At 46.5% G+C, this 19,146-nt stretch overlaps 1 protein-coding gene across 5 annotated transcripts; it reads right to left on the reverse strand.

The window, feature by feature from the left end:
• Nucleotides 1–1,155: 1,155 nt before the first annotated feature.
• On the reverse strand, nucleotides 1,156–19,133 carry KCTD10 (potassium channel tetramerization domain containing 10). Of its 5 annotated transcripts, none has more exons than XM_054006318.1 (7): nucleotides 19,072–19,133; nucleotides 15,954–16,167; nucleotides 10,031–10,200; nucleotides 8,794–8,883; nucleotides 7,142–7,194; nucleotides 6,221–6,416; nucleotides 1,156–5,407 (listed from the first exon to the last, which is right to left on the reverse strand). In XM_054006318.1, exons 1-7 carry the CDS (start codon nucleotides 19,072–19,074, stop codon nucleotides 5,189–5,191), a joined length of 945 nt encoding a protein of 314 aa, XP_053862293.1. In that variant the 5' UTR covers nucleotides 19,075–19,133; the 3' UTR covers nucleotides 1,156–5,188. The 5 variants fall into 5 exon arrangements, with proteins under 5 accessions (XP_053862293.1, XP_053862294.1, XP_053862290.1 ...); XM_054006319.1 differs by lacking the exon at nucleotides 19,072–19,133 and adding an exon at nucleotides 18,845–18,868; XM_054006315.1 differs by lacking the exon at nucleotides 19,072–19,133 and adding an exon at nucleotides 17,951–18,226.
• Nucleotides 19,134–19,146: the final 13 nt, after the last annotated feature.

Below are 19,146 nucleotides of genomic sequence, written 5' to 3' on the forward strand. Positions count from 1 at the left end.
CAACTTCTGGCAAACAGAGGCTAGGGACACCATCCCTGCCCATCCTGGCTAATAGCCATTGATGGACCTATCCTCCATGAACTTATCTGGTTCTTATTTTAACCCTGTTATAGACTTGGTCTTCACAACATCCTCTGGCAAGGAGTTCCACAGATTGACTGTGTGATGTGTGGGGGGGAAAAATACTTCCTTTTGTTTGTTTTAAACCTACTGCCTCTTAATTTTATTTGGTGATCCCTAGCTCTTGTTATGAGAGAGTAAATAACACTTATTTACTTTCTCCACACCAGTGATGATTTTATAGACCTCTATCATATCCCCCCCCCCTTAGTCTTCTCTTTTCTAGGCTGAAAAGTCCCAGTCTTATTAATCTCTCCTCATACAGAAGCCGTTCCATGCCCCTAATCAATTCTGTTGCCCTTTTCTGAACCTTTTCCAATTCCAATCTTTCTGAACAAAGCCCAATCTCTTGACTTGCAGAGTCTTCAACTGTCTCCTCTCACTGAGACAAAACTACCTTCTCTGTTTAGAAAGTAAATCAGGTAGAGCAGTGGTTTGCAGCCAGTCGTCTGCAGACCCCTGGGGGGTGGGGGACAAAGCAGACTAAGATTTCCAAAGGGGTCTATACCTCAATTTGAAAAATGTTTAGGGGTCCACCAATGAAAACAAGTTGAAGAACACTGTTCTAGAGGGAATGAATGCAGATGCTGATTGGCCCCTCTTCTAGCTCAGGTATGTGTGTGGTGGCAGCTATGTGTGTGGGAGTATTTTTCCTCCTTTCCCTCTTCACCAGGCTCTGCAGACGTATTAAGATGGTTCTTGCTAGCTCAGTGCTCCCTATGCTGCAAAGTATGAGGCAGGTACTCCTCCTCTTGCTCCATCAAAGCAGAGAATGCCAAGATCTGCTTGGGATGGGCTGTAGCCAGAGACTGCATATCCTTGACTTTCTGCTGCTAAATCCTGCTGCTGTACTGATGAAGGGGGAAGAGTCTGGATTAACCAGCTATTCAACTACAATCCATATCGGAAGGTAAAACAATCAACCTAGGGGGAGATTAGAATGTGATGTTTAGCTTCCCCTAAAAAAGCACTTGCTATGGGAGCGAGCCAGATAAGACGAGGGATGGTTTTAAAGAGAAACAATCAATCGGGATGTAAATATGAAACATTTCTAATTTATTTTGCATATACTCAAACCAAGCTCTAGTACATACTGCATACACAACCATACAGAGGAATCTAGCTTAAGCTTTTTGGGCACAGCTAGACAAAGTTGGTGATTGTACAAAGCAGATGAGCGTACTAGTGCCGTACGTTCAGTGTAACCCAGGGCATGGAGAACACTCAGTGAACCAAGCCTTAAACAAGGTGCAGCTTTGAGCTTTGCTGCTTTACCTTAAAGGACAAGATATTTCCATGAATAACTTGATCAGCGGCACTCTGCGTTGTCAGTATTACTGCTTGTATTGCATGCTGGAAACCATGACACATGGGCAAGAGCCTGAAACAGTCATGCACTTTGACTTGATCTCTCACAGCTGCTGGTTGATAAGATATTGCTTGTTACCAACGGGGGGGGTGACCTTAGTTGCATAAAAACTGCATCTCATGAAAGTGGCAGAGGCAAAGGCTTTCTATATGATCCCTTGGCCTTGATGCTGCTGCTCAAAGAACAGCTCACCCTTGAAAAGAAAATTGTACTCTTCGGATGGTATTGAAAGCCTGTAAGTTAGTGAAACTATCCCCAGCCAGCTGTTATCAGGGGAGATCTATTTTAAAGCACAGTGAGGCTTGCACTAAGATTGACTTGTCAGTGTCTGTGAAGTATGCAGATGAAAGCTGTGTGCTAACAGCTAAGGGGTTGGATTCAAGGCTTCCAATACAATCGAAAGGCCACCTTTCTGCTGGTCTTCAGGCCCTGGCTGGTGGCTTTAATATTCTGCAGCATAATTAAGGCTTTGTTGAAACTTCTACCCTATTAAGTTTTGTACTATAGAGAATGCTTTGTTCCCTGCTGCTCCATGAGGGAGGCCCTCTGAGGTCATGGCCTTCATACAGGCAATGAGTTGTGGTCCCATCCATAACTACAGTCAGATCAGATCACACACTGCACATTATTTTCTAACAGACAAGACAATGGTACACTTGTATTGCATAACTAAGGCAATTAGAGAGCTAAACCAAGAATGTACTGAACTGCTGTCACAGTAACTCAATCCTTCCTTCTGACTAACAGCTTTAAAAAAACCCTTCTCCTTTGCTTGAGCTGTGTTAATATAACTGAACAGCTCTTTACGAGGGGGAAATGCCACCTTTTACTCTGATTAAAAAGGGCTGGGGAAAGGTGGTGGTTATAGAAAGCTTTTTTTTTTTTTTTGGTTAAATTGTACCACCAAGGGGTAGAAATCTAAGCCACTGTACTTATACTAAGATCAATGTGTAACAGAGTCTTGTGTATTTCCTTCTTCTCTGGGCTCCTCACAATAGAAACGGAAATGCTGTTAGCACTATCCATTCCTGAATGGAAAAGGAAGCTACCTATACCCTGGAAACACAGCTCACTTAGTGCAATAGCAAAGACAGGGGGAGAGATTGGACCACTTAACAGAAAATGTAGATTTCATGTTCCTCCCTCCTACACAACTGACCAGTCAGTCCTGTAACCGTGGTGGGTTGTGCTTTAGTAAACAAGGAAGAGCTAAAATCTCACAGTACAAAGTATTGGAAATACTGAAGTGTGCAGTTCACTAGAGTGGAGGCTTTCTGCCACGTGCCCCCTCCCCCCAAACTAGGCTTGTAAATAACCAACCCCCCCAACTGAACAATAAAGTGGGGGTGGGGGGACAAAACAACTTCCTTCACTGTGACAAGAGTTTTAGAAATCAAAAATCACATGTACCCATGACAGACAAGCCATCTCCTGGGCCAGTACAGACTTGAGATTAAAATGAATAGCCCAGCTTAAACACTGGACCCTGGAAGGGCTTTTCTAATATTAGACAACTGGGGAGTTATTACAGTATCTGCATACAAAACATTGATATGATTGCACTTTAAGCCCACATCTGTCAGTTACACACAGTGATAGTTCAAGCTGCTAAATTGATTGTTTGGTTTGAAACTAGCTTTATCACAGTGACCTCGTTACAGAAAACTTTACTACTAGAAAGTTAACGTTTGAGGGTCTAGAAAACAAGCACTATAGACAGAACTGTACCATGAAAATCATCTTTGGCTGACAGACCATTGCCTCTGACAAGCAGTCTCCAAGGCTTGATGGATTTAAGCTACACAAGAGTGATGTACCATTAAATAAACAAGTCAAAATATTGATTGTCCAGTAATCCCTACAAGCAGGTGTATGTATGGCTTTATACCATTCCTACAAAACATTACTTTAGAGGAGCAACATCTAGTGACAATAACCAAGATAGCAGTTGTCAGCAGAATATTAGTTTTAAAGGTATTACTAAGTGATATAATCAGGTCTATACTAATTTTACAGTATAACTTTACTTTTGTCAGACTTCCTGCTAGCTCTGTTACTGGAAAGCCAGAATCACCAGACAGGTGGTCCAGCTGGTCCATCATCCAAACAAGAGAGGCCAATACCATTCTGCATCAGCAGAAGCTGCAAGAAATTCTACACCAGAAGATGAGGGACAATCTGCCCCGTGTGAAGGTCTCATTCAAATCCCTGAAGCATGAGGCTTTATATTCCTTCCAAAACTTAGAACAAACTAACTCTGCCTAGTCTTATTTTTAATAGCATCCACTCCCTCTGCAGAATAGATGAACCTCCACCATCACTTCTACCTGACTCTCTACTATGCAACAAGAGACTAGGAGGTAGATAAAACACATTATTTGCAACAAAAAGCAGTCTTAGAAAGCGTAGAGGTCTATAGAGTATTCTATAGAGTATAGTCATTTTCTTCCAGGTGGCCTAGAATATGCTGTGATAGAGACAGTGGAGAATAGCTGGAGATATTGACACTTAAAGGGACGTCCACCCATTTCTCCCCAGTAATCACCAGTATAACAGCACGAGAGGTAAAGCTCCTGGTATCCCTTATGGAACTCAAACTATGAGTAAATGTCTAATGAGCTCCGTATTTAGACTAGGATTACATGGTGTTAGGAGTAGCCCATGCTAGAGTTATCTCGGACAGCTGTAAAGAAAAGGCTTCCTGTTGATTCCGGAGAAAGTGGAAAAACAGTAATCCAGCATGAACCTTCAAATTACATTCTGGGTTTAAGAGGAAATGGTGACTGACTACAGTAGAAATCCTGGACGTCTTAGGTAAAATGTTATGCAAGTCTAGCTTATTCCTAGCCCTCCATTTACATAATGTATAAATATCTCCCACCCTTGAACCGCACCATAAAGAAGCTGAGGGTTCACCACTATTCCCTAGCATACCACTTTCACTGAACCATCACCACGAAGCTCAAGCAGGGGATGCCCTAACCAGCGCACTTTAACGTGCTTCCTGAATTTTGAACTTGAGCCTGAGTAGCTGCCAGCACTAAACAACAAAAACTAGTCGCTGCCAACCAGCAAGACCTAGCCCCAGAGCAGGTCTGGTTCTGAAACAGTATCACTGCCGTCTATTTCAAACCATGCAAAGCAATTCTATTCTGGAGGGAAGCCAGTGTCCATAGAACCTTATCTTCTGAAAGCGAGGCTGAAGCATTTCTATCTAAGGTGCCTTCCCCCTTAAAGGTCCAGATAGGAGGAGAGTGGAGAAAGTGCTGAAGCAGATGAGGTTAGTTTCTTTAGCATCGCCGTGGCACAGAATAGCATTTCTCATGTACAGTAGGTTCAGGTGGGATGGCGTAAACGGGGGTCTGTAGGGAAGGTGGACAGCTCTTTGAAAATCCTAGAGAAAGTGCAGAATAAATACTAAAAGGCAGAAGGAAAGGGACACTCCTCCTCTCTAAACACAACAGCAGGAAGAGGAGTGCTGAAAATTCAGAGCCATTACACCAAATGCATTGATCTGACCCTTGATACCTTCTTTATTCCTCTAATAGCTCTACTTCATGTTAAATACCCCAAAATATTCTAGTCTGGTATAAAATATAATTTTATAGACTTCACTGAACATAAATAAGTTGACTGGTTATCAACTGTAAATAATGGAGCAGGTCACAAGAGGGCTGTGCAGTCTGCAGCTGTCACTCCTCACTGGTGAAGATGTGCCCTGTCATCTGGACGCTTAATATGAATCCTTCGCACACGTTCAATGCGCTCCCGCTCCTCGTCCTCATCCAGGTGATGAGAGCGGCCCGCTGCCCCTCCTGTCGCCTCCAGGAGCGCGTTGTCGGGGCCTCGTCCATCCTGAGCCTCGTAAAGCAAAATGTTCAGTGTCTCTTCGTAAATTCGAGCTTCTGGGAACTCCACCTGGGTGCCCAAAACAGCTAGTTTAGGAGAAGCAAAATCAATCTGACTCATTCCAGGCTGGCTTAAACTTCAGCCCAGCCCTCCAGTTTGTATGTACCCTTTGGTATTTAAGAAATCCTCTCCGCTATTCTTGGGTGGTGGTACTCTGCAGGAAGTGTGAAATCTTGCAAAAAAGTTACAAGCTATTAAGAAGAACTCTTCAAGATCTATGTTTCTGTGCTCCACCGGCTGGCTTTCAGCCTCAGCTGTCCAACAGCCAGATTCTTTCTGGGCAAGGTAAGGTTGTACGTGAACAGAATACTACTGCTTTTCATGAAGTATCTTTATACAGTTAAATATGTGAACCTGGGTGAGTGCATGAGTGGTTTAAAGATCAGAGCTTGCATTTATTTGTATTGTGATAGCATCTGGAAGTTAGTACCCTATTGTGCTAGGCAATGCACAAGATTATCCCTGCCCCACGGAACTTATACACCTCTACCCCAATACAACGCTGTCCTCGGAAGCCAAAAAATCTTACCACCTTATAGGTGAAACCACGTTATATCGGACTTGCTTTGATCCGCCAGAGCGCGCAGCCCCTCCCTCCCGGAATGCTGCTTTACCGCGTTATAGCCGAATTCATGTTATATCGGGTCCCGTTATATTGGGGTAGAGGTGTTATTAGTTTGAGTGTTCTCTCCCCTCTCCTCTTTAGAAGGTATAGTGGATGCTCTAGGGAGGGGAGAGCTATTAAAGGGAGGCTTCAAAACAGAAGTAAGGACATTACTCTTACAGCAGCTACCAAGTAGCATGAATGAGTTTTATCCCTACCTTTGTCTGTTTCTTCTCAGTAGCATAAACAATGGAGGTGCAGCAGACCTCCGCAATCTTACGTCCCTGTCCATAGAAAGACCAGCAGCAAATCTCATCTCCTATCACATCCTTAATAAAGAGGACTCTCCCATTAAACCGCAGTGACAGCTTATCAAACAGCTCGATGTTCTTCAGCATGTTGTCGTCAGAATTACTGCAAGAGAACAGGGCATCAGTCAAACAGAGTTAATGCCATGCAGAGGAAATGTCAGCAACTCTGGAGATTCAGGCAGCTGGAGGTCTACATGTCCTGCCTCCCTTTATTTACTGTACTAGCCTTCAAGGCTGTTTAGACTTGAGCTCTAGGGCTGCTTCATCCCACAAAGAATCAGTCAGTGCATTAGGGGAGACTGGCCTTCAGCGGAGAAGGTGCAGAGTCAGTGCTGGGAGTAACCGCTTCAGGATCCATCCCTCAACTAACCTAGTCCAGCTACTAAAGTTTAGCATTAGCTGGATTGGGCCAGTGCTGTCATGAGTTATATACTGTCACATATGAGCCCAGCCACCACGCCTGCCCAACTGAGAGCCACATAGGCACAGCCCTCGGGCTCCTGGCCAACTGCCAACTCTGTAGGTAAGAACGCTGCAGGCCATGCAGAAGACAGGGCATCATCTTGCCATGGAGCCCCTGCAGGTCACAGCCGGGTATTAAAGAGAAAGTTCTTTATTGCTGCAAGTGTGCACTTAGAAATGGAAACTTCTCCCATGGAAAGCTAACCCCCAGGGACTCCACAAACTATGCAGGAAAAGGGCTTACTGCGTATGTCAACAACACACACTCAGTAAAGGGAAAAGCACATTCTCCTGGAATCTGGTTTCAGACTGTTAATTTCCAGTTGAAACTGTACATTTAATAACTGAGAATGGAAGTTGTTTTACCTGGTGTAGGAATATTTGTTATTACTTCTGTTATACAGCAACTTTACTGCTGGCTGGAAGAAAACAAACATACAGGAAGCACAATTTACTGGCTATAGTACAGCTGCAACCTCGGTTCCAGGCACGCCCCAGTAGCAGAGAAGGGGTCATCTGAAGTGACAGAACTGTGCGTACACCCCCCGTTTGTGGAAATGAGGCTGAGGCTGCTGCCTGGTGCTAGCGGGGCAGCCCTGTGGCCCCAGGACAGGTACAGCACAAGCTTCCCCCACAGCGTGCCTTAACCCTGAGGGCCCTGGGGCTGTGGTGACCAGATCCTAGTTGGCTCTCCATGGCCATTCCAGCCCTTTATGCCTCTGAGGAGACCCCCAATTAATGCCTGCTGTGGTGGCATTTTGTGGGGGGAGGGATAGCAAGCAGGAGAGTGCATACCTGTCTAATAGGAACAGGAGCCACTAACATTTCATGGCAGGCAAGTATCAGTCACTATTGGGCTGGTAAGACAGGTGAAAGGATCTATAGCCCACTATTGATGCCCTAAGTCAACCTGTCCTCCCTACCGACTTTATCTGAATACATAGGGCAGGGAAGGCCCCCACTGTAAGATGCATTTTTTTTTTTAATGTAGACCCATTTAAAGACCTAACTGAAAAGCTGTTTAACTTCTAATTCAGATGGAATAACTAGGCTGCAGAGAGACCAAGTACCAGTTTTCAGACTCGCAAGTTAACAGATGGGTTCCTGAGCATGCACAATTCTGAAAACTAGTGGACCACATTCCAAAGAGTCAGCTGTCCTAGAATGGCCAGACTGGGTCAGACCAAAGGTCCATCCAGCCCACTATCCTGCCAGGTGCCCCAGAGGGAGTGAACCTAACAGGTAATGATCAAGTGATCTCTCTCCTGCCATCCATCTCCACCCTCTGACAAACAGAGGCTAGGGACACCATTCCTTACCCGTCCTGGCTAATAGCCATTAATGGACTTAACCTCCATGAATTTATCTAGTTCTCTTTTAAACCCTGTTATAGCCCTAGCCTTCACAACCTCCTCAGGCTAGGAGTTCCACAAGTTGACTGTGCGCTGTGTGAAGAACTTCCTCTTATTTGTTTTAAGCCTGCTGCCCATTAATATCATTTGGTGGCCCCTAGTCCTTATATTATGGGAACAAATAAATAACTTTTCCTTATTCACTTTCTCTACACCACTCATGATTTTATATACCTCTATCATATCCCCCTTAGTCTCCTCTTTTCCAAGCTGAAAAGTCCAACCTTCTTTAATCTCTCCTCATATGGGACCCGTTCCAACCCCTTAATCATTTTAGTTGCCCTTCTCTGAACCTTTTCCAATGCCAGTATATCTTGTTTGAGATGAGGAGACCACATCTGTACACAGTATTCAAGATGTGGGCGTACCATGGATTTATATAAGGGCAATAAGATATTCTCCGTCTTATTTTCTATCCCTTTTTTAATGATTCCTAACATCCTGTTTGCTTTTTTGACTGACGCTGCACACTGCATGGTAGTCTTCAGAGAACTATCCACGATGACTCCAAGATCTCTGTCACTCTGGGTGGTGAGCTCTGCCTAGCTAATCAGGGTGTGTGCGCAAACTTCCCCCAGGGACCAAGCACAGCCTGCTCCCTCTTACCTTATTGGATGTTGCTATAAGTTTTTGCTCTTCCTTAGAAGAAGTGATGACTGGTACTTTGCAGAATGGCTCGTATGCATCTTTGTTCTGCTGAAACAAGACAGCCTGTCAAATGCAGCAGGTGAATGGAAATCTACAGTAGGGCCTTTGAACAAAATGCAGGGGACCATCAAGCCTTCTCTCATATTGACGCCTGGGGTTAGCTACAGTGATGCAGATGGAGTGGTGACTCACCATTGTCTGAACCAAGAGGACTTGATAGAGCAGTGAGCTGACCCCATGAGACAGCTATGTTCCTTTGTGTAGGCATGCTAGGGTACAGGGGCATTACATACTTCCCCATCTTACTCCCCAGAGGGAAGAGGTACAAGAACAGCTGCTGAGGTGCTTTGGGGAGCCTGGGCTCCATCCCCAAGATTGCATTAATGCACCATAGGCCTGTGCCTAAGGCCCTGCCTTCTGGGGTTATGTGACTCTAGATGCCCAACGTTTTCATTTAAACTCATTTATGGAAAAATGTGATCTGAGCATAACTGATGTAATGATGCCTGCCTGAGTCTGCAGAGAGCCTGAAACAAACAATGGTTCAGAGGAGTTAACTGTCCCATGCATCTCAACAGGTTGTTAACTCCAAGACCCACTGCTTTGACAGGCCTACTCCACCCCTGCTGAAGACTTTGAGCAGGAAGAGATAAGTGCAGAAGAGCCTAAACAACCATGCAATGGCTGCTGGGGGAGAAAAGCACCTTATGCCTTTGACTACACCTCTCTGCCATCAGCACTCCACGAGGGCGTTAGGGTCCCAGAACAGGCCTGTAGAATCTTATACTGGTGATGTGCAAGCCGGAAAGAGCCCAGCTTGACAGTGGGATCCCCAGGGTGGTTGTGGTGCTGGCAGTTTTAACAATCTTTATTTGTAAGCTAAGCAGATCTGATCTGACACGTACATACACCTGGAACCCCATGATGCCATGTTTAAAGTTCATTAGACACAGAGAAAAGAACTACTTGTCCAGAAAAATACTTGATCTTTCCTAACCCCTTAACTATCCACATCAAGCAAAGGGGCAGGGACTCATTTCCCACTGCTTCCTGCGGACAGGACAGGACGTGGGATTAATCAGAGGAAATGCTCGGGGGGTGTAAGAAAAGGCTGGCTGATGGAACAAGCTCAAGCACTGGCACTGGCTGGTGACCAGGTGTCTCGCTAGCTCCATGCTGAAGACTGCACACCTACCTGCAGAGCTGCCTGGCACTCATCCACCAGACCCTGAACCAGGTAATACTTTGCCTCAGCCAACAGCTCTTCAATCTCTCTCCGGCTCTCAGGAAGAGGCACGGCCCCATCACGCAGGTAATTTAATATGGTCCCGAAGTGTTTGCCACAGCGGTCAATCAGAATCCAGCCTGGGAGGGAGAAAGCAGGGTACAGCTGAACAGCGGGAAGGGAAAGACTTAGGCAAAGAGTCCACCACCCTCCCTCTTCCCAACCCCAGCTGGCCAGAACGTGGTGTAACACGCTGCAGCTCTGCGCAGAGGAGCCTCACGCTGGTGCACTGAGCACATCCTGCCGAGAGGCTCCAAAATCCCCCATCTCGCTGCCTGCGTTGGCAGCTGGAACAGCAGCAGGCTGTACTTCTCCAGGGAATTCTCTGTGTGTCTGTATCTCCCCCACCGTTTCTTCAAGGGTGTGTGGTGGGAGGCGGAGGGAGGAAGCTCACTGCATCTTTCAACTCCCAAGCCACTGACTATCCGTTAGCTGAAGTGGTAGCAAAACAAAATTCCCACCATCAAATTAAACTTCTGTTTCCCTCCCTCCCCCTTTTCCTGGAATCCTGTCCGCTCTTTTGGACTTGCTAGCCTACGTCAACCCTTGACTGCCCCCCAAACACACAACCACTGGGGCAGATTTTCTAGCACTGCAGCTAAGAGACAGACAAATAGGGCAAAGCCGAGGATTCCAACTGCACTAAGTCACTGGCAGCTGGCCCAGGTCAGCGGAGTCGGGCGGGTGGGCTCCGAGTGTGAGGCTATAACAGTGCAGTGGAGATGTTTGGGTTTCGGCTGGGGCCCAGGCTCGGAGATCCTGCAGGGAGGGTCCCTTAGCCCAAACATCTACACAAGCAGTTTTATAGCCCCACAGTCCCGGCCTAAGTCAGCTGACCCAGGCCAGCCCCGAGCGTTTTACTGCAACGTAGACGTACCCTGCGGGACCTACAACCAGTCAAGGGCAGAGCCAGGGCCCGAAGCCAGGAGTCCTACCTGTTACAGCTGGCTCTCACATGCCTTAGAGCCCTTATGTGCACAAACAAGAGAATGGTGAACCTAAGCAAAATCCCCATCGAGCCGGTATTTAGTGTTTGTTCTGGGACAGAACACTCCTCCCTGGCATGCAGGAAAGACTGCTGTTGTTTTAAAGAACATTTATTTTCTCCCATCCCCTGCAGGGCCCTGATGACATGCTTTCCCCCCCGCATCCCGCACACTGGTATGAAAGGGGGCCTTGGGAGTGCCTGCCGCTCCAGATGCTTTATTTTTTAAAAACAATGGCACATTTGTGTTGAAAATAACCCTGCTGTCCCCAAGCAGCATTCATGCAAGAAGGGTGAGAAGGAAGCTAAGAGGTGAGTAAGACGTGGATACTATAGAGTTCCGCAGAATCCTTGCAAGTCCCAGTTCATCTTCCTTATTCCCAGCCGGCATGGAATGGGAACAGCAAATTGATTAGCAGATGGATGTTTTTAAAGTGCTCTGAAGATGTAACGCGAGTATGTGAGCAGTACAAGTGACTACACACTGTAGCATTTCCTTTACGAAACCACCTGCTAAAAGGCACGTTACTCACCAGTACTGGGTAGGGACACCAGAGAGAAAGGGAAACAAAGCTTCAGCAGAGCTTAGAATAGAATATACGGCACCCTTAATCTGAATAAGAAGTTCATATTTCATCTCCATGCACCAGCAGTCCATCTCCTGAAGCAGACCAAAAGGCCCAGAAAGGCATTATGCAATGTCCAGCTCAAGTTTCCATAAACAGGCGGCCATTTTTATGGGCTTTGACTCAAGAATGTACTCAGGAAACGCTTGTGGGGAAGGACTCATATTTTAGACAAATAAGGGAAAAGTCGGGTAAAGCATGTACCACATGGCTTGAATTAATGAAATTACGACTAAAACTCTGATTACTCGGTTAATTCTCCAGCCCGAGTTGAATGTAGGCCTTTCCTACTCATGGCCTAATTAGCAAGAGGTTCACTAGCATTCTGCTCTGCACTTTTCTAGGTTTTCCCCCTTACACTGGGGTGCTGTGTGGTTACGACTGCAGCTTCAGAAGGAGTGGAGGAATGTACTAGGAAGATAGGCCTGATTTACAGTTGCTTGTTGCAAATTGACAAAGGAATCAAACTACCGATTGTCCCAAATTACTGGGCATAGTACAAATATATAGGGGCCACAGCAGAAATGGGGACCACTGGCCACTTCAGAAGTTCCCAAGACAATGCCACTCCACTGTAAGGGGGCGAGGGCACAGAAAACACCATCCTCCCAAAACCCGAGAGCTATCACAGACCAAATGGAGCCAGTGACTTGATTTATTGGAGTTGCGTAGGGGGGATGGTATAGGGAGAATAGAGTCAATAACTCCTCCGTTCTAATCCTAGCTGTGACTCCCTCTCTGGACTTGGAAAAGTTAACTTCTGCTTTGGTTTCCCTATCCATAAACCTGTAGGAATGTTATCTTCCTAATGTCCCAGGCAGCTGTAGCAAGGATGAGAAAATGTTTTAAAGTGCAAAATGGTGCTGGGTTGCTAAACACCACATTTAACAACTCCATCACTGTGCCTTCATAGGTGCTTTTGTTCTTACTAGTCAGCCGAAATGTACTGCAAAAAGGAGAGATTTAACGAGAAAGTGAACCCCACTGCCTGGCTGCTAAAGAGCTAAGAAAGCAGGTTTCATCTGTAGTTTGCAGTCTTATAAAGCTGTATTTTAATAATCATGGTTTTACAAAATGTTTTGGGATCCACTAATCAGGCAGGAATAAATATCCCCAGGAGCCATAAATAGACACAATGGGAAACATGGGAGTTTAACTTTTGTTACACAAAGAACTGAAGTGAGGGCTCCCAAACACTGATACTAAAGCAAGCAGTACCTTCTAGCCAAGTCTTAACAAATAACATCATATCTTGGCATTAGATTACTTGGGGGTCTTCATGAGGCTCTTGTTTAAAGCAGACTAATGAAATCTGGTCTCTCTTTAAAATCTAAAAATGCATATTTTAGAACAGCTGGGGAGACTAGGAATTCATGTTGCACAGAGAATTCCGGCGGCCTTTGTGGGAGACTAGTGTCTTTCCCCAACCTCTATCCTGCTACTCCAGTAAGATGTAGATTTTGAAATATACAGGTTACTTTAGCTTCCAGATTAAATCTGTAAACTTAAAAGAATCTACATGCATAGCCAGATAACTAGCCATTTCTCCTCCAGGATGAGACGATGTATATTATTTCTATTGTAAATTGGGAGAGGGGGTGTCATACTATGGTGACAGGACCCATATGATCACTTAGATAGAACAGGATTCTCAGTGTGAAATGCTCCACAAGTTTAAAAACTTTACTCTGTAATTTTCTCAAAGAATCTAGTTGCTTTTCCTGAAAAACACTTCCTATTTTGTGCCACATTTTGGGTGTGACTGAAGAACACAGTATTTGAAGGCTTTCAGATAAGGGTAGTTTCCTTTAAACACCATGATGCTATTGTCCAGGTTTCCATTAACACTTCCAAGTAAAACCAGGCAGTGGAAGATAAAACGTTAGCTACTGCAGCAGGAGGATCTCATTTCAATGGGCAAGAAGTGCTAAAATCCCCCTGAAACACCAGCACAAACCAGCAAATGAGGCATTCCTACACCACGAACTGTGACAATCACAGCAAAGCAAACATGGTGTTCTAACAGGGTCAGATCCAGATGGCCTTTACCCTTAGCAGTAGGTACCTTCAACTTTCCCCTCCCTGCAGAGAGAGAATCTGTCCACACATAGAAAAGTGGATTTCCTATTTTAAGGACACATTGTAATAGCACTTGTACTGTATCCACCCAGAGCATTCTGGGTGAAGCTCTGAGACTGTGCATTAGGCAGCATTTGTTTAGTAGTGAGTGGACAGTGCAAGGGTATAGTTTTAATCACAGTTCTAACTCACTTGCTGTGTGGCCTTGGATAAATAACTCACCTATGTTACAGATGAGGAAACACAGAGAAGTTAAGGGGCTCTCCCTACTCCTAGGATAGCGGGAGGAATAATGATTGTCTAACACTATAAGCATTCTTTTGATTCAGTGCCATGGCTGAAATTCTGGAACCGCTGCAAAAGAACTAGGGTGATGAATTACGTTCAGTAGGTTGCATTCTAGTGCGGTCATTAAACAGGAAGTAAATGATGATTGATAGCTGGCTCGTTTCCCTCTCGATCAGCACCAAACCAATGTTCCACTGGCATTATGGGCTGTGCAGCTGGATACACAGCGTGTTAGATGAAATGTCATAGAACAGCCCTATGGTTAGTAATGATCCCATGAGACATTTTTCAAAAGTAAGCATGGCCAAGTTGGATAATTATATTCTTGCTTACCTACCTACAATTCCCCCTGCATTTTCCATGCAAGAGCGACTCTGCTTCCTACCCTAAACTCTTAGGTAGTGTAGTTGTGCACTGTTAAATAGCTGTAATGTCCGACTGCAGAGATCCCTGACTTTTTTGTGGTGAGGAGACTAATCCCTTAAGAGTTTAGAATTCTGTATAGTACTTGGATACTTGCAAACGCCACTACAAAAACTGAAGCAAACTCGAATATTTCCCCAATTGTTTAGGGATGGGACTCTAGCTAAAATGGTAATACTTAAATATTGAATTGTGCTGTATTTCTCACGGGTTGGCTGCGAATCCACTTTCTGTTCTCACAAGAAAGCTGTCAAGAGGGCCTTATTTAAACCATAACTTATTTCTCCCCAGCTCTAGACACATACTAGACGTACTATGTCACTGAAAACCGAGTTCAGTTGCTCCAGTTGAGGAGCAATACATAATCCATCCTCAAGACAAGTTCAAACATTCAATACACTAACAAGCTAATCAACAAAAGAGTTTTCAATCTCTAAGATCAGTCTACTAATGAACTATTGTAAAAGACAATGTGTGTATAAATCTGCAAACATGGGAGCGGTCAGATAATGGGCAAAATGCCAACACACAAATAGAAAGCTGTGCCTGGAATTAAAGTCAGTGGTACTCCCACACTGCGGGAAAGTTGATATTAAACTGGGCTAAAAGTTTTGAACAGCCCTCAGATGATGAAACTTCTTTTGCGTCTTAACACCATTAGTACATGTAAAAAGATCAAGTTTTCTCCCACCACATTCTGAATTATTCCTTTGCAGATGGACTTGACTAAAGAGATCCAGTTGTAGTTTTTTTGCTTGTCTCATATATGCCCTAGTAAATTACTAACATCACAATTATTCAGATGCAAGAAATTCATAATTAGGTGTCAGTAACCTCAGTCCGGGTGGCTTCTTTACATTTCATAACTGGTTTGTTTTCTAGAATTCAACAATCTGTAACCTCACATGAAAAATGAAGTTACAGCCCCTTTCATCCAAGGATCCCCAAAGCACTTAATCCACTGAGGCTCACAACCCTCCGAAGGTAAGTTTTAGCTCTATATTACAGAGAAATCAAACAATTAACCTTTCAGCCTCAAGGTCAAAAAGCAGGTTCTGACTCCTAAGCCTTGCGCTAACCACGTCGCCCAATCCCTCTAACAAGTACTTTTTATCTCAGTGTTTCAGAAGGAAGCAAAAGTTTATTCAACTGGGTCTGATCAGAGCCTTTGACTTTACCATAATCTAAACGAGGGGAGGGTCAAGGCTTCAGAGAAATAAGATTCAAATCTTTCCGGCTTCATGGCTTTTCTCAGCTGTATAGTTTGCTAGCCATAGTAACAAAACAACAACAAATGCCTTAGAGAAGCCTGGAGCTAGAATAAGCTTGTTCACTACAATTGTCCGTTTTCTAATGTGCTGATCAATCTTGACTGAAGGGTTAGAGACTCATGGCAGGGAAAAAATAAGCGATGCGAACAGTGTCTCTTTACCTTCACTGTCGGTGAGAACCTCCATGCGGCCACTGAACATGGCCTTAAGCATGGTGTCCTGCTTGGTCAGGGTCTGCATTGTGGTGTAGTAGAGGGCGCCACCAATATTCAGTTTGACATATTTGGAGCTCGGGCTGGTCCCTTTGAAGGAGGTGGTGCGAGTCGCAGCTGCCGGCACTGCTGAGCTCACCACGCTTTCTCCTGACATCTCTTCCTGAAAACAAAGGAGGTTGCCAATTAGGCCTGCTTTTGCACTGCGTACCACACAATTTACTGCTTGCTCCCTCGTAACATTTTATGTAGGGAATACTAATCCCCTGCTGTTCTATAGCCCCAGCTGGGAAACTCACAGTGCCTCACGATATCCTGTCAGGCTTATCTCCATTTTGCAGTTGAAGGAACCTAGGTGAAATGTTTTGCCCAAGCTCACAACATGAGAGGGGCAGAGCTGGAAATAAAGCCAGGAGTTCTGGCTCCCACTCCCCTGCCCTACACCCTCCCATTGAATGAAAACTGCTTCTCCTAGGCCTGTCTCTGTAATAAAATATGGAAAACTCTAGGGAATGGTTTCAGGACTTTTTACTAGAGACCTGCCCTGTAAGTAGTTTAATGCCATGTTGGCCAGTTTCCTGCAGCTATGGCAAACAGAGCAAAGTTAAGTTAAACTGAAATCCAGAGCATTGACTATTAGCATTCACTCTGACTGCTTAATGGTTTTTGTTTTAAACGTGGCAGGTTACTTCCCCTTTCTGAACTAACTTCAAGTTTACAATGGCTTTGTACCCAATGGAAGCATTTAAAGCCAACCTTTTTATCACACTAAACAGCTACTCTCAATTCACAGCACCACAGACAAAATCTTGTGCACGGAAGATTCTGGACTTTCATGCTATTTCACTATAGACAATGTCAGCTGATCTGAATTCACTATACATGGGTTCCACTGTTTAACTTTCCATAGTGGGTGTTATTTCAGTCTCAGCTCCTCTTTGCTACCTTTAAATAATTTACTTAAAGTCACAAAGAAACCCTGCATACAGTCTCCTGAGGGTTAGACAAGCCAACTAAAGAATGTAAATAAACTAAACCAGTGCAGAGTTTTTTGAACTCTGGGCAGCATTTTACAACTGTAAGTTATCTACTGTGGCTAAACTGAGTAGAAGGATGAAAAAGTGCATACATCTCTCCACCTCAAAACTCCCATGATTTAAATTCTTCTGGGAAGTGGCTTAGTTCTGGCATCATCTGGCATTTGAGTACATTCACACCCGTATAGGGAGTCAGACTGGATGATCCATGAAACTATTACGAATCTCACTGGCTGTGATTTCAGTAAGAAAAAAAATCTTCAGTAAGTGAATTTAGTGCTCCTAAAATTGAGGGTGTGTGTGCGTTTCTGACTGTAGACTTCCCATCGCCATACACTCACAGTGCTTTCAATGCATTTAGGACAGAGTGTAATCTCCTATTATTCTTGCCTTGAGATTTTCCACACACTGTTCCATTGAACTACCTCCCTTCTAACCTGTAGCATCCAGGCTGTATCATGAACCCTCCTGAGCAGAGGCAATATTGTGAGATCATTTTAAAATGTGGACTTGAAAACTAAGATAAAAAGCTTCCCCACCAATTCATTCCCCACCGGTCATCTAATAAGAATCAGACTGTGAGCTCTAGAGCAGAAGGACTCACACGCTAAACGACAGCTGCTCCAGGCAACTGAACACAGTTGCGTTTTTGTATATCAAAAGACTGAAAGGGAGATAAGTTAGCCACATAATAGATATCTTGCTCTCTGACTCACTCATGACCAGGCCTCTGTCAAATCACCACTTTGTGGTTAGCCTCAGGCTACTACAATGCACCAGGATGGGATGACTAAAGGACAGTCACCTCAGACCCATCGAGGTCCTACAGCCTTTGGGGCAAACAGTCTTCTGTACATATGGCTAGAAGCCACCTCTTAAATCAGCCACGTTCCACTGCGGTTCAGAGACCTTTAATGCAGCTGGCAATGCAGGTACATGAGCTGGCTGCATTTGGTAGGCAGAGCCTGGACAGAGGCTATCAGGCAGCTCAGAAGGGCACTAGGAGACCACTATTCAGAGCAAGGTATCTCCTTGCTACTGTTAGCAGAGGAGAGAGGCAGGACCGGCAGAGACCCCCCCGCAGCTAGAGTGACAGTAACAATAGACCCAGCCCCTGTACTGCACTGCCCCCATCTGCTCCGGCCTGCAGGGGGCAGGAGCAGCACCCCACCCTGCGGGGCTGAGATAGCGACTGGCCCTAGACTACCCAGCAGCACCAGCCCTCGCCTATTCCCCGCCCAGCCCCCGGGGCCTCGGCCGCCCCCAGCCCAGGCCCTGACCTCCCCCCTTGTCCTTGCCCGCCCCCCACCGCAGCTCGTGCCTCGACCTCCCTCCTCAGCCTGACCCCCCCCAACCCCCGACATCCCCTCGGGCCTCACCCCCCTCAGCCCGACCTTCCCCCCCAGCCCAGCCCCCGGGGCCTCCTCCCGACCTCCCCCCAGCCCAGCCCCCGGGGCCTCGGCCGCCCCCAGCCCAGGCCCTGACCTCCCCCCTTGTCCTTGCCCGCCCCCCACCGCAGCTCGTGCCTCGACCTCCCTCCTCAGCCTGACCCCCCCCAACCCCCGACATCCCCTCGGGCCTCACCCCCCTCAGCCCGACCTTCCCCCCCAGCCCAGCCCCCGGGGCCTCCTCCCGACCTCCCCCCAGCCTAGCCCCCGGGGCCTCGGCCGCCCCCAGCCCAGGCCCTGACCTCCCCCCTTGTCCTCGCCCGCCCCCCACCGCTGCCCGTGCCTCGACCTCCCTCCTCAGCCCCCAGGGCCTCGGCCGCCCCCAGCCCAGGCCCTGACCCCCCCCGGGCCTCACCCGTGCCTCGACCTCCCTCCTCAGTCCGACCCCCCCCAGCCCAGCCCCTGACCTCCCCCCTTGTCCTCGCCCCCCCAGCCCGCCCTCCCTTAGCCCCGCCCACAGCCCAGCGCAAGTCGCAGCCCGCCTGGGAGCCCCCTCCCGCCCCAGGTGCTGGGCTGACCCGTGTCCGATCCCTACGCGGAGACCCCTCCCGTCCCGCCACGGCCCCGGGCCCCGGCGCTCACCATGAAAAGCCCAAGCGAGTCCCCAGGCAGTTCCGCGGAGAAACCGGAAGCACCCGGGGCGGGGCGGGACACGGG

The sequence above is a fragment of the Malaclemys terrapin genome, chromosome 16 (assembly GCF_027887155.1).
Source record: "Malaclemys terrapin pileata isolate rMalTer1 chromosome 16, rMalTer1.hap1, whole genome shotgun sequence".
NCBI classification, from domain to species: domain Eukaryota; kingdom Metazoa; phylum Chordata; order Testudines; family Emydidae; genus Malaclemys; species Malaclemys terrapin.